Source organism: Sylvia atricapilla, chromosome 3 (genome assembly GCF_009819655.1).
Source record: "Sylvia atricapilla isolate bSylAtr1 chromosome 3, bSylAtr1.pri, whole genome shotgun sequence".
Lineage (NCBI taxonomy): Eukaryota > Metazoa > Chordata > Aves > Passeriformes > Sylviidae > Sylvia > Sylvia atricapilla.
In genome coordinates this window covers 113,128,833-113,144,623 of record NC_089142.1, presented here as the reverse complement: position 1 = coordinate 113,144,623, position 15,791 = coordinate 113,128,833, and the positions used below count along the sequence as shown (strand labels likewise).

General features: G+C 50.4%; 1 protein-coding gene across 1 annotated transcript; it reads left to right on the top strand.

The window, feature by feature from the left end:
* Positions 1-251: 251 nt before the first annotated feature.
* On the top strand, positions 252-15,784 carry TTL (tubulin tyrosine ligase). The gene is given in 9 exon segments (XM_066316730.1): positions 252-542; positions 4,051-4,129; positions 4,902-4,912; positions 5,839-5,930; positions 5,932-6,061; positions 9,044-9,179; positions 9,272-9,541; positions 10,430-10,573; positions 12,852-15,784. Coding segments are annotated over 9 exon segments (1,137 nt in total). The 5' UTR covers positions 252-385; the 3' UTR covers positions 12,970-15,784.
* The last annotated feature ends 7 nt before the right edge of the window (positions 15,785-15,791 follow it).

Below are 15,791 nucleotides of genomic sequence, written 5' to 3'. Positions count from 1 at the left end.
CGCCGGGGGCCGGGGCTAGCAGGTCTGGCACCGAGCCTGTCACGGGTGAAAGGGGACACCCGGCCCGGAGTCACACCGGGAGCGGCGGGGCCGCTGACAGACCCCGGCCGGGGTCAACACCGGGACCGGCAGGGCCGGCGGCCCGCACGGCGTCACGGGGCGGGGAGGAGCAGGAGCAGCAGCCGGCTTAGATCCGCGGCTGAGGAGGGCGGTTCTGGTTCCGGGTCAGTCCCCGCCCGGGCAGGCTGTCGGCGGTGGGCGGCGGCCCCGCCATGCGGAGCCGGGCCGGCTGGCGGCGGCCGCGCAGGGCCCTGCCTGGGCTGCGGCGGGGCCCCGTGAGCCGCCGGGGGTAGGGCGGGGAGCGCCTTCCCCCCGGCCCGGAGCCATGTATACCTTCGTGGTGCGGGACGAGGGCAGCAGCGTGTACACCGAGGTGAGCCGGCTGCTTCTGGCCAGCGGGCAGTGGCGGCGCCTCCGCAGGGACAACCCCCGCTTCAACCTGATGCTGGGCGAGAGGAACCGGCTCCCCTTCGGCAGGCTGGGTAAGGGTCCTCCCGCCCCCGCCGGCAGCAGGGCCCGGCCGCTCCCCGCTCCCCTCCGGTCCGTGGCCGTGCCCTCCCCGGTGTCTCCCGCCGCGGTTTCGGGAGGTGGTGCCCGCTCCCCGCCCTGTCGCTGTCCCCGCGGCTCCCTGTCCCGCTGCTCGGCGGCCTCCGGCGCCCGAACAAAGCTGGTCTGTGGGCAGGGGTCTGTGGGCAGCCGACCCCCGGCAGGGCTCTCTGCGGGCCCTGCTGGCTCGAAGGATCCCTTCCCAAGCTCCCGGAGGGTGATTTCCCCGGTGCTCCCCCGAACTCCCCGCCCAGCCTGTGGCCCGTGCCGCGGTGGAGCAGTGTGGGAAGGGCGGGGTGACACGAGGGTCACCCGGAGACCCCCCGTGACAGGCCTCGGAATCCCGGCTCCCCCCTCCGGTGCATCCCCTGGTTCCCGGACCGCCCTCCTGGCCCTGCAGCGCTGCCCTTGGGGCCGCTGGCGCTGCTGCGGGGCTTCGGACAAGCGCCCTTCGTCTGTGGGGTCTCGGTGGTTCCACGGTCATCCCCGTCCCTTGCCTGGTGCTGAGCTGCGGGCTTCAGAGGCTGTTTCTGCTCTTGGACACAGGAGGCAGAACAGGTCTAAGGCAGGCACGTTCGAACCTTCAGTCTGGAGCTGAGGCTGGTGTGGGTGTGCCTCTGCAGGGCTCGGTGAGGCGGATGGCACTGATCCGTGCCCGGAGCAGGGTGTGGGTAGTTCCCGAGGCCCCGTGTGTGTAGGGCCCCCTACACCCCCTGCCCTGCTGCCTGCCCCCACTGTCACCCCGGCAGCACGCAGGGCTGTGGGAGCTGCCCTGTGCGGGCTCGTCCCCTGCCTGCTGTGCACGCTCCTGTCCCATGGCACAGCCACCCTGGCCCTGTGCCCCGCTGGATGGTGCAGAGCCCAGGAGCAGGGAGGGAGAGTGCCCGCCAGCAGGGAGAGCCAAGCCAGGCACTGGCAGTGTTGCAGGGCGTGGCAGGGAGTGGGGATGCACTGTCATCTTGGCCCTGGTTTCTTTCTGGGGTGATTTTGTAGCGCTGCTTCTGGCTGCAGAAACATCAGATCAGGCAGAGCCCCCCTCAGAGCACCAGCAGCTATGTTGCCGTGTTGCTTTGCAGCCCCTTTCCTGCAACAGACACCCATCTCTGACTGCTCTTCCCAGTTTGCAAGTCACCAGCTCCAGCAGCTCTCCCTTGTCTCCTCCACCTTTGTGAGTGGAAAGTCCCCATCACATGGCCGTGCCATCTGGTCACTCCCGGTGTCAGGGTGTCTGCAGCAGGCAGGGAAACACCAAGAGAGGCTCAGGCAGTGAGGGTGCTCACACGTGCTGGCGCACATGGGTGCAGGCGCAGCAGCAGACCTGTGCTTTGACTTGCCCAGCATGGAGGACATGTGAGCATCAGGCTTCATTGCAGGACGAGTGCAGATCTTCAATGAGAGTGGGCATGCACAGCACATGCAGCCATGGTGGGCTTGTGGCCGTCTCTAACTAACCCTTCCATCCTCCAGAAGTGCCCTGGGGTGAGGGAAGGGCTTCCCTGAGTCCTTCAGCATGTGTTTCTATGGAATGCTCAAAACCTCAAACCATTTCTCACGGCCAAGACGTGTCTGTAACTCGTGGAGAGGGGCCACGCTTTGGCACTGTCTTCTTTAAACCATCCTCCTATAGCAGGAACGGGTTGCCTGAAATCAGTAGATTCAGACCAAAAATAACACGGTTATTTTGGTGCATTTTCCAAAAGCTCTATCTTCTTTGGTTCATCTTCCTGAGCAACTGTTGCATCAAAGCTGGCTTGGTTTTCCTGAGGGCTCTACTCAGTGGAAGCAGACATTAATTCGGGGAACTGTGGGGATTTGCATTACTCTGGGCCTAAGCTGGATCATGGAGAGAAGTGGGGGCTGTCAGCATGCGCCACTGCTTCTGCCCAGCTGCAGGGGCCTCTGTAGCTCTCCCTGATCACCTAATTCCTGGAGGATTGTACCCTTAAGCTGTGTCCACATCTAGCAGAAAAGCAGTTTGTGCTGAGGGGATGGAAAGGAGGAAAAGGCTGCAGAGGGGATGCTGGGCTCTATGCCCTGCTGGCCAGGAGAGGATTGCCACTTTGGTCAGTGCCTTGGCAGCTTTGTAATCCTGTTAACACATGCTGCAGACCTCACAACAGAAGTTTTACCTCCTGCCTCGTGGTCCCTCTTTGCTAGCCACCCAACTCTACATTACAGTCTGCTGATCCATGGCAATGCTCAGGAACCCAGTGAGGACGTGTCTCCCCAGGATAAACTGGAAACAGAAGAAAATTTGAGGGGTTTTATTATTTTCTTTTCAGTAAAAAAACTGTGCTGGCTGCACACTGAAGTGCCTGAAGTTACAGCTCTTTTCTGCAGGATGGTTTTTCAGCTATCTTGTATTTATAGATTTGTAAATAAAAGTGACCCAGGTCATGGAAGTGACTTTCAGAACCGCAGTTGAAAGCTGAAAATAGATATTCAGTCTCTGTGTTCTTGCAGCTGCTTGTTGTTTAAGGTAATGCTTGCTCCAGGCCTTTTTTCCCAGGCAAACACCGAGGAGGATAAGTAAAACTCTGAATCCTTTTTCAGGATTCTAGTGCCTCCCAGAGAGCTTCTAGCTGAGCACAAGTGTTTCTGTAGTGTGGAAAGGTGAAGGCAGGCAGGGCTGTGGTGTGGAGTCCAGTGTTGGTAAGGAGGTACCCATCTGTGTAGCACTCTCTTTGGCACTGCTGAGGCCAGACCTGGATACTGGGACCAGTTTGGGACTTCCCAGTGCAAGAAAGGCTTAAATATCCTGGAGTTACCAAAGGAGGGGCCACCAGTATAGTCAAGGGGACATGGGTTGGCAGCCAAGCACTGGGACAAGGACTTAGAAAAGACAGTGTCTGTCTCTAGAGACACTCAGACTTTGAAAATGAGGTTGGAGCAGAGACTCCCAGAGGTTTCTTCTCACCCCAGATATCCAACGGGTCTTGTTACAAACTGCTAGAAAGAAGCAAGACTCCCAGTCTTTCAGTGTTTCCCATTTTTTTGTGGTATCAGGCCCAAGAGGGAATCTTTTTGTACATGACAAGAAAAAAAAAACCTTTTGGTAAGCTGTGATCTTTGTGTCATGGTGTGTTTCCCTGCATCCTCCACCTGTATTTAAGAGTAACTGAAATCTTGGTCCTTAAAAACTTACATCAGCAGATGAAGAACACTTTTGAGTAGTGCTGCCAGTTCCCAGTGTAAATTAGGAAAAAATTATTTCCCTTTGCAGAATGGATGTGTCAGATTAAAAACAAGTGGGTAACTGCATGGATTTTTTGTAACTGAATGAAAGAAACCACAGGAACCACAACCAGTTCACAACCTGTTTCTGTAGCACAGGGCAAGGAAAAAGCCTGCATTTTTTTCCCTACTGCACAGGCCCTTTGGACCAAGCAGCTGTTTTGCCTTATTCATTGAGGAGTTTGTCTGACCTCTGTTTCCCCTCCTTAGGCCATGAACCTGGACTTGTGCAGCTGGTGAATTACTACAGGGGAGCAGACAAGCTGTGCCGCAAAGCATCTCTGGTGAAGTAAGAAATTCACTGAAACGTTACATGGGCTTGGCAGAAGCTTCTCCTCTAACCCTGTTGAGTGTTGAACCTGTTGCAGGGTGTTTCACAGAACAGCTGCCCTGGGAGTGTCCCAGCACTGAAGACAGCATGTGCTGTCTTCAGACCTCCTGGTCACTAGTGCTGTTTGTGTGCATAAAAGCCTCTCTGTAACCTCGGGGGAAATGCCATTCCCACTGAGTTGTATCTACTTGAAACCATGGAGTGTATTGAATCAGATTAGAGTCAAATCAAAAGGAAGAAGAAACCAAACGTATCTGCTCTTTTTCCTTGCAGACATTTAATTAAAACCTTCTTTTAGTCTCTGTTTCATACAGAGAAGAGACGCTAATGTGCCTTTAGCTAATCAGATTTGTTGGTCAAACAAATGCTTGAAGACATCTCCAGGAAGAGCTCTGGGAGTTATTTCTGCATGACCTGCCATGCCAGGGTCTCCTGGGGAAACGTGGATGAACTTTCATTGTAGATAATCTTGTGCAAACTCTGCTCCCACTTGAGTATCTTTATGTCAGAGCTCTTGGTCTCCTTCAGCAATTTGATTGCCCATTACAGTCTGTGCTGCCTTTCACTGATGCAGTCCTGCAGACTGTGTGTGCTGATCGAAGGCCTCTCCTTCCTCTGCAAAGAGCCTCTTCCCAGTTCCTTTCCTGGCAGTGGTGATGGTGTTTGTCAGAAAGTGGAAGACATTTTTAAACAAGCACTGAGAGCACTCCTCAGATGGAGTTCTCTTTAGACTGTTACCTAGCGTGCTAAAAGCACTTACACACCTGTCTTTATATCCTGCAGCTTGGCTGACCTTTTAAATGTAGGGTCATCCATGCATCAACCTACTCAGGAACCCACAGAACAACAAATGACATTCCTCAGGGCTCCTAAAGTGCCACTGACTCACTGCCATCTCGACAGAGAGGCACAAATGCACGGAGGGAGTCAGCACCTCGTGAGCTCTACCTCTGGCCTTAGGTAAAGCACAGGCATTGGGAGAGGCAGGCAGCTCCCTTGACTTTGAAAGAAAAAAGGCCTGAGCTCTGCTAACAGGAATTTGCTGCTGTCTCCAGACATTACTGGCGGGAGGAATGTTCCCAGGGATCCCAGACACCTTGGGATGTGAAACATGTAATTGTGCCCTTGCTTTCTGTGGTTCCCAGTGGTCTTCCCACACGGCTGGAACAAATGGTCTGATCTCAGTGGGAATGGGATCGAGGGCCAAGCAACAGCACAGAGTGCATTACTGCTCTGGCTTCCCTTTTTCCAGTTGTAATCACAGCATCCTTTCTGCCCTGAGCTGCGGCAGCAAAAATACCTCCTCAGTTCCCTTGCGCAGAGATGATGCAGGGAATGCACCAGAAACTTTAGTTAGGTGGAAACTTCTCAGGTGTTAGTTACGTGATATCCATGGTGTCCATAAAATGTTAAATGAGACTGTGTAGGTTTTGGTTCATAGAGCAGTGCTTTGCTCTGGGCTGGGGTCACCACAGTATCTTAGGAAAACCCTAATTTCAAGGGTCTAAGGAAAACAGGATTATTTAGCACAGACCATCTGTAAGCTGCCATCCATCACCAAGCAAAAGAGCCCAGTTAATGATGGTTTTCCCTTATTAATGATCCCCATGCAGGTGGGGGCACTGTGGAGGTTAACAGCCTGTCTCTCCTCACCCAGGCTAATCAAGACAGCCCTGAGCTCTCGGAGTCCTGCACGTGGTTCCCGGAGTCATATGTGATCTACCCAACGAACCTGAAGACGCCTGTGGCCCCAGCCCAGAAATGGGCTTCGGCAGCTCATACACAGCTCACGGACCGATGAGCGGGAAGTGTTCCTGGCCGCCTACAACCGGCGGCGGGAGGGCGGCGAGGGCAACGTCTGGATCGCCAAGTCCTCCGCGGGTGCCAAAGGTTCAGTGCCCACCACCAGGAGCTGTTTCTCGTTGTTCATCACTCCTCCATGACCTGTAGGGTTACAGGTTTGGCTGAGCCGCCCTGATGTGTGGTGTGCCTGTGCTGCCTGGGACACACACGGCAGAGAAGGGGCTGCCCTTCCCCACACACCCACCTCAAAATGTGGGGAGGTGCTGCAGGGAGAAGGAGGCAGGGACCAGCCATTGAGGGGATGTGGAGAGCAGCTTAGAGGGAGCACAGCGGGATACAGGGAGGCAGTCATCAGGCAGGACTGCAGCCTTCAAGGGCAAGGAGCTCATCTCCTCATGCTTCAGCTTAACTTGCCTTCACCTAGGTGGAAATCGTGCTTGTCTTTCAACCACACTCAGATGCCTGGTGCCAGTGGCCTGCCCATGAGAGACTGGCTGAGCAGCCATGAGTTCAGTATGTTGAAATTGCACCGAAGCCTCAGGGGATGGTAACAGAGCAAAGATAAGCAATGCAGTGTCTGTCTGTCTGTTCATTTAATCTGAATAAGACAATAGGTACCCGAGTGATAATGCATCCTTCCTTGTTCCAGGATCATTCCATCACTCACTCTACAGAAATAAAGAGCTATGAGATAGCTGGACAACTATAAATGCAATGCTTTGATAACTGTGCTCTCTGTCAGTTACAGTGTCATCATGAGCACATTATTAGAGTGGCTGCATTTAAAAACTTACCTTGCCATGTATGCAGCAGGGCCCAGCCTGAGGAAGGACCTGGTCTTTTCAGAGAGCAAGCCCACATGTATTACTCATATTTGCAGAGTCACTTTGCATGCAGCCTTGCAAAAAGAGAACATGAAAGCCAGAGCTGGCTGCAGGGAGACTGCATGATAAAACTGTCCTTCACGCTGGCTTCCCTCTCTGTTCTGCTCTCTTGGATGTGTCACCAAGAAGCATTGGAAGAGTATCCTTATTTTCATCAGGAACAAAGGGGAGATGAGTCCTTTTGTTATGCCAGTGTGAGAATGTGTTTCTATATGGGTAAACTGCCAAAAAAAATCCATCTGGGCATTTGAAAAGGCAATTGCTGTGGTCTGCTGCAGGCTGAGCAGGTTCAGACTCTTCAGGTGCTTCAAGCAAGCGTGATACCATGTTTTCTGCACCTAAAGCAGAGTAGACTTTTGTATTCATCACTGTGCTGCTGCAAATGAAAGTGGAAAGCAGAGTCTCAGGGTAGTCTTCTACAGGGAAGTTTTATACATCTGGGGATTACTCCTGATGAAGAAGAAAGCTTGCTCATGCTAATTACTAAGAAAGATACAGCTCAGGCACAGCCCCTGTCTTGGGACAGGTCTAACAGAAGCCTGATCATCCATCAGTTACAGGAAAATTCAAGGTTTAGGATGCCCTGTCTCAAAGGTTTTAAGGGTTTAAGCGACTGTGGCTGGAGGTTTTGGTGTTTCCTTTGAGAGCAGGGACAGCTGCCCAACACAAGCTGCTTTGCTGCCTCACTGGGTTGCTGCTTGGGTGCACAGTTGAACTGACCCTCCCCTTGGTTTGCCATCTGCCCAGGGTAGAGCAGGTGCTTGCTGGTCTCCCCACTGCAGTGTCTTTGCTGGCGTGGGGATGTTGTTTCCCCGGAGCACAGCCTGAAGCTGTGCCAGTGCAAGGTTCTGCCCTGCCCTGCTGTGATCACCGGACTAAAAGATCTTGCCCCCTACATAAAGCATGGTAAGAAGATACTTTGGTGACAAACTCCTTTCAGTGGAAGATGCTGGGAGGAAAGGGAGGTCAGTAGGGCTGGAAAACTGAGCAGAGAATGGAGCAGTGGGAGGACCTGCAGGGCTGTGCTGACAGTGACCTTCAGAAATCACAGCTAGGAGCATTTTTCATGGGATGATCCTGTCAAACCCTGCCTGTGCTCCAAACCTCTGTAACCCCTTTGATACCTCCTTGAAGAGTGGAGTTTTTTGCACAATGTTTTCTCAGAAACACTCAGCACAAAATTTGGACTAAGTCATGAGGTTTAGTCCAGAAAGTTAACTAATGCCTGAAGGATGGGCAAAGTGCCAGAGAAGTGTTTGATAACTTTACCTGAGCTGGCTTATCCCCGATGGCATCATTCCTTTTATGAAATCCCAGAAGGAAAATGGTCTCTCTTCAGTGCTCTGCAGCAGAAGTTTCCTATTTGGACTCTTGCAAGAAATGAACAGTAACAGCGTCGTCCAAAATCTGGGAGTGTTTAAACGGCACCGTTCATTTCTTTAACGAGGAGCTTCCACGGCAGGAGCACTGAGTACATGGATGAACAATTTAAAATCGTATTTTTCCTTATTCAGCAGTGATTTTAATAGTAGCTTAAATGAACTCAGTGAGCAGGGCAACAGTGAGTGTGCATGTGTGACTGTTTCTGGCAGCCAGAGAAGCCAGACAGGGAAAGAGTCTGGAGTCTGGGATAAAGAAACCACAAACTTCCCTCCCCAAATAAAAAAAAAATCTTTACAGAAAATGTGCCAAGCCCCCTGTTCTCTATAAAGAGCTGAAAACCAGGAAAAACAAAACCAAATTTGTCAAGTGCCAAATACAAGCACCACTACACCCTCCTACCCCTGCCAAGCCTTGATAGGGAAGAAAAAAAAAGACATAAAAGAAAGCAAAATGCCCCCAAGCAGCTGCCTCACTGCTGGCCCAGTTCCCTGTCTGCTGTGCATCCCCTGACACCTCAAGAGCCACCCCCTGCAGACGTGCCCTGGGCAGGCTGTGCTGTGTCACATCCCCTTGGTTCCCATTTGCGTTAGGCCTGGTTTCTGGGAAGCCAGAGCCCGTGGCATGGCAGGAAAGAGATCCCTCCACAGATTCAATCCCAGGGTGTGGCTGTGACATTTCTTGGGCACTGACTGACCCTGGGGCTGTAGGTCATGTCACCTTCTGGTCCACTTGGGGCCTGAAAAAGCTCCAACAAAGGTAGAAGGATCCTCTACCTAATTTTGTCTTCAACTTTCTGTGCCAGGGGAAGGGATCCTGATTTCTTCAGAGGCTGCAGAGCTCCTGGACTTCATTGATGAGCAGGGACAAGTGCACGTGATTCAGAAATACCTGGAGAATCCTCTGCTCTTAGAGCCAGGGCATCGCAAGTTTGACATCAGGTAACCTTTTCTGCCTTCATAATGCCAGTTTTCATTTTCATGCTGCTTCTTTCTGAGCCACTGAGACTAGAGTTTGTTCTCCTGTCCCCCAGGAGCTGGGTTCTCGTGGATCATCAATATAATATCTACCTCTACAGAGAGGGTGTCCTGCGGACCTCTTCCGAACCATATAACAGTGCTAATTTCCAGGACAAAACCTGCCACTTGACCAATCACTGCATTCAGAAGGAATATTCCAAAAACTACGGGCGGTATGAGGAAGGGAATGAAATGTTCTTCGAGGAGTTCAACCAGTATCTGATGGATGCCCTGAACACAACGCTTGAGAATAGCATCCTACTGCAAATCAAACACATAATAAGGTAGCCAGCTGCCTAGGAGAGCATAACCCCGCAGGGACAGGGACTGAGCGTGGACACAGCTGGGGAAGCAGACAGAGCAGGAAGGGAAGGGTTTCAATTGCATAAATTGAAGATAAGGCCATAAATACCCCCATATCACTGCTCAGTAAAAGGCACCTCCATGGGTGCTGCTGATCCCATGGTATGTGTCCTCGTCTCTGCCAGCTGTGGCTGGAGAAAGATGGAGTGAAAAGTGAAGAGAGCAGGTCAAAAGATAGGGCTGGGAGAGGCTGAGATTACAAAGGGCGTAGAGATAGATGATAGAAGGGAAGTGAAGCTGAAGTCAGGTGTGCAGACTCTGGATGCTTCCCCACCATCAGCCAGCAGCAGCACATGGCTTTGGCCTAGGTCATCTTACTCAGTCCACAGGAGCCAGTTCCTTCCTGGGCACAGAAAGTGCCTGGAGAGAGAGCTCGGTGTTGCAGTGGATCCACATCTTGACAAAGCAATCCTTCATGAAGGAATTTGCTTTGCCAGAACCCCATTGCTTTTAATTCCAGTAAAAAGACATGGCAAAATCTTTGAGGAATTGAAGGCAAGTGAGCATCCAGTGGCAGTTCCCTGGGGACCTGCTGCAGCTTTTTGGGGCATTGCACATCATGTTTTCCAGCTTGCCTGGCCCAGCATCCAGGGAGGATGCTGCTCTCTAGCTTTTTGTGAGTTAACTCAGTAGTGTCCCCATGTGGATTTTCATGGTCACAGGATCTCACTTGCAGGGACCTGTTACCAAGGCATGTGTTGGACCTAACTTGTAACATGGGGCAGTTCCAGGGCACCCCCTCTCACTGAACTGTGCAGTGCATGTGTCCACAGCAGCCTTAACCTCGAGTTCTGTTTCTCCCTTCACAGAAGCTGCCTTATGTGTATAGAGCCTGCAATCAGCACGAAGCATCTTCACTACCAGAGCTTCCAGCTCTTTGGCTTTGACTTCATGGTGGATGAGGAGCTGAAGGTCTGGCTAATAGAAGTCAACGGGGCCCCAGCATGTGCCCAGTGAGTAAATCAGTTTCTGCAGTACCCTTGTGAAGCCACCATCCATGTGCCAAAACGTGCCTTATGTCCCAGCTCCAAGTGAAAAGGTGAAAGAAAGTGAATGAATGGCAAGGGAGTTTTTCACGCTAACACTGGACACTGCTCTCAGCGCCAGTCAGTTTGGGTTCATTGCTCTTGTCTCTGTGTTTGGTATCTCCAGCTTCATTGCCACATGAGATGGGGCACTAACCTGGGTTTTTGAACAAATGAGTTTGAATGTAACTTGGGTCATTTTTATTACCCTTGGGTTGAAGTTATGTTTGCAGATTTAGCAAACTTTGGAAGTCAGATTGTTTTTCAGTATCTCTTGTGAAGCCACTGGTGGCTGCTCTTTGTATGAACACATGTTAAATTAGTAGCCTTAAGGGCAGCAGCTGGAAGTGAGTGACTAAATTTGCAGGCAGCAGGACTGCAGAGCACACTGTGGATGCTGCAGATGTTACCAAATCTCTGTTACCAAATTCTTATCACCAATTTAGTGTTAAGAAGGGCACCATTTATTCAGGTCACACAGGGGATAACTCCTGACCTTATGTGCTCATGTGATTTTACAAGTGTCTTGCTTCTATTCTGTCACTACATGCATGTTAAAATTTGCCCATTACCAATAAACTGTCCCCAGGTTCCCAGACTGAGTCCTTGTTTTGGCTGTGCCTGTATTCCTGAGCCAGATGTCTTCTTACCTTCCAGCCATCCTCGCTGGGAATGCAGATTTTGGATGCCTTGTTTCTCTGCTGAGAGTTCACAGGCCCAGTAAAAATGGCATTAATTGATCTTTTGGTGTCACAGAGATTGGATTATAGCTTCTTCCAGCAGCCACAGGGAGGCTGGAAGAGCCAAACAGCCCTGGCCATGAACATCTCTGTGTGGGTACAGCAGGAGATGCTGTATTACATGACTGAGACAGCTGCAGGAGACCAGAAACTGTTTGCAAAGTGAGCATCTGTATCATATTAAAAAAAAAAAAAAAACAGCAAAACAGAACAGGCTGTACATCACTGCATTAGAATTTGATCAGATTAGATGTTGATTAAATTTGGTTAGATCACCACTAACAGTAGACAAAAAATACCAGTCAAACCTAACAGACAGCCTGTTCAGCACCTTTTCCAGGGCTAGAGCTCGGGGAGCTTTCTGTGTCCAGGGTGCCCTGTCCACAGCCTGCGTGATGGTGCAATTACTGCCTTGCACCTCTTTGTCTTGCTGTATGGGTAGAATTTGGCTGTTGCTGGGTGGCTTTGGGTTGCAGCAGTGCCCTGTTTGGTTGGTGCCTCTTGGAAAAGCAAGGGCTTTGTTGGGCACTTGAAAAATTGAGAGCAGGCGAGGCAGGTTTTGGCTATTTGTGACTTCTCCTAAGAAGTTTATTTATAAATATTCTTTATAAGAATAAACATTCTTATTTATAGCACTCATATCACACAGCTCCCATTTAAAGAGGAAAAAGAAAATGGCTGCTGTAAACAATAACCTTTCCCAGGAGATGAGAAAACACTGTCACATAGCCCCAGTGGCATGGAGCAAAAGACATTGTTAATCCTGGGAAAACCTGTGGTACTAAATATGTCCCAGATGCCAGCACATTCAGGGAGGTTACACATGCATTTCCTCCAGCAGAAGATGAAGATGCTGTTAACTCATCTCAAACACCTTGTCTCTTTTCTCCCTAATCCTGCTGTACATGAGCTGTGCCGTGGTGAAACATATCCCACATGTCTGAGGGTCCTGTGAGGCCCCTGTGCCTGGTCACCAGCTGATGTGCAGCCCAGCACAGCATTTACCAAACCAGGAATGCATCAGAGCAGCCCCTCTGGGGCACATTCCCATGTGAACAGGGTCTGGTGTGGTAAATCCCAATCCCTGAGTTGGAAGGCTGGTACGGAGAGCCCTGAGATGTTTTCTGCCCCTTTACATCTTGTGGACACTCAAATCTGAGGGTCTGGAGCCTCTGCTCAGAAGCCTGACCTGACTGTAAACACAGATAATGGGGTTTGTGGTCCTTTGTGAAAGGGAGCAATATTGTTATCACCATGGAAAAAGAAGATATTTGTTGGTGTAAACAGGGAGCATGTGGAAGAGATACTGCTCTCCTCCTGTTTGCCACCCTGAAACTCCTTGTAATGGGAATAGGATCTTGTAGATCTTGCTGGGAAAACGCCTTTCTGTATAAAAATTGGCCAGGGTTCTGCTGGTTTGTCCTGCCTGGGTATCTGATTCTTTCTCTCTCTGTCTCATCTCTTAGGAAGCTGTATGCAGAGCTCTGCCAAGGAATTGTGGATGTAGCCATCTCCAGCATTTTCCCCCTCAACGACACTGGGCAGAAGATGAGCCAGTCATCATCGATCTTCATCAAGCTGTGATGACAACACAACTGCCACTGCTGTGAACAGGGAGAGACTGCACCCCTCGGGTCAGCACAGTTTAGTGGCTTATCTCAGTAACATGCCAAAAAGTGATAGAGACAGGCTTCACATTTTCTGGGTGACCACAGGGAAAAACAACAAAAACAGGCATCCTCACAGAGCTGTGATGAGCCAGAGCTGCTCAGATAACTCTGCCTGCATTCACCAAAATCCACTTTAGAAACAGCTCCTGTGACTTTGCTACCTGAAACAAATCTCTCTGGGAGTACAACAGAACAACCTTAACATGAATCCCCAGCACGGATACTGTAATGCTGTATTAGATCCTCCTTTTCTATAGAGATAACATTGGGCTTTTTAAAGGGAATTGAGCAAAGAGAACGATGGAGTTATCCTCCTCCCGCTGTGTTTATTCTTTCCTCACCTACTGCATCATTAGTGCCTTAGCTCGGCTCCAAATAGCTGACTCCTTTCCTTTGTTCCTGCTCTGTTACATAGAAAGAAGCAAGCTCTCCTGGTGCCTAAAACCAGGAGCACCAAGAAGTCAGTTTCCTTAGGTCATTTTCCAGGCTGGTTGGCTGAACACCCAGGCAATGGCTGGCAAAAGGGTGCTGAACTGCAGGCAGTAAATTAACCCAAGCAAGGAAGGCAATTTTCTTCATTAATAGCTATCCCTTTTCCTATTGAGATTTGAATCAGTGTCTGTCCCAGTCTGAGGCAGCTGGATTCTGCTTAAAAGAGGTAGAGACCCCCTTAGAGCTCACCAGCAGGCTGTAGGATTTCTAGCATCACTTTCGTGCTGAGTGTTTGAAGTAGCAGAAACCTGATCCCAGATTCTTGTGAGGCACTGCAGTGAATTTAGGCTCTTCTCTCAGAATTCACTTCCGTGATTTAATTGAGGCTAGAACCTGAAACCTTTCTACCCAAATCCCATTTGAACCAGCCAATTTTATTCTCCTCCATTGACAAATACTGCATCTCAGTCCACAGCTTGGTCTTAGCTAGGGGGAAGGTGGATGAGGTTTTGTAGACCAGGAGAGAGATTCCTGTTTGCCACACATCTGGAAAATCAGGTGCTTTGGGGGGAAGGAGAGGTTAAATTCCTTGAGATGTCTGAATTTCAGAGCTAACATCTGCTTCGAGTATAACCTAAATCCCTGTCATGTTTCCCACCTTGTGAAGTGTATCTGAGTTTCAGCATGAGCCCAGTACATCCCTCTGGCAGGGAAAGAGAGTCCAAATAACAAACAAACAAGAAGACATTGTGGAGATGACAAGCTGCCTGTGTGCAATGGGACGTGAATCAAGCAATGGAATTTCTGCCTTCCTCAGAAGAACCTAGCATTTTGGTGTACTCATCTCTGCTTGTGATGGAGATTTCAGAGTTCTTCATGCAGCAGACAATCCTGATGGGAAGGGGATGGGTGATAAGCAGGGAGTGGGAGAAGGATTGGTTGGGTTTTCTAACCTTATGATAGCTCAGAGGTGTGAGAATTTCACTGCAGTCCATCTCCATTGACATTTTCATGTTAGCTTAGCTGAGCTTAAAACCTGCATGTTTTCTGCCCAGCAGTGGGAAGACCTCACAGCAATTGCTCTCATGCAGGATGTGCCTGAGGTGACAGCTGAGCTCTCATAAACTCTAGGGCAGATGAGAACAGAAAGTTTTCCCCATCACGATGAACCAAGAAATGCTCATTTTTCTGGGGTGCTAGGCCCATCCTTCTCCTCAAAAGGGAAATTTAGATAATGTTTGGTGGTAGAGCCACAACTACAGACAATGCAGCTATTCATCCCCTGCCTTTCCAGCTGGGCTTGGGGGAGGTAGTGTTTCAGGGACACTTGAATCTTCTTTTTGCTGAAATTTTCAGGAATAAGCAACATCCTCTGGAGTAAAACTTGTATTTTCCACCTTCTCTCAAAGTGCCCCTCAAAGTAAAGCACAGAAGGTAGATGATAAAGGAACAGAGAGCACAGTGCCTACAGTTTTGCCCAAAATACTAGCTATGAGGTGGAGTAGAGGAGGTATGTGTGGCTGAGGCCTGGGCACTGCAGCCATGGGTGCACCTTGCAAGTGATGCTCACAAACCCCTGTGAGACTTTTGTTTGTTTCTTTTTTAGGAATATACAACAATAAATGTTTTCTAGTTTATTTCAGCTAAAAGCTCAATAGAAAAGGTCTTATTCTCTTTCCTGAGCTTTCACCCAGGATACTACTGAGTTTCCAGACAACACCTACCACATTGCAGAATGTCTCTAGTCTTAGCTGTATCCCTTCATGTCATCCTTGAAGAATTTCTGGCCCAGGTGTTCTGGCTGCGTTGTCCAGCAGGGTCTGGTCCCCCTGGACTCTGGGTTTCAGGTAACTCCCATGTGGCTTGTTCCATACGAGTTAGTCATGTTGTGCTTCTACTGAAATCTGGTGGCTGTCCACAGTCCGTGGAGAAGGCCGGAGAAGTCTGAGAAAGGCTCAAACGCAGATTTCATCCAGGTGACTGTGACCAGTGCCCTCCAGGACTGCTTGCATGTCCCTGCTCCCAGCATTTCCTGTTCTCCACAAGCAGCTCTCTCCCAGGAGAGCGGCGCTGTGCCGTTCATAATCGTGCTCCATAAGTGTCTGCCGCCGCAGCCCTTGGGAAACCCTGGAGCTGAGAGGATGTGGGTACACACACCTGGCTCGGGGTCGTGTGCCCGGCTGCTCTCAGGCCAGCATGTGCATGTGGGGCTGGCGAATGCTGGAGCTCCCGGCCCTCCGGTGAGCTCACATCTATCCACATCTCTCCGAAACCATCATTAAAACATGCAAACCCCCAGCCTGT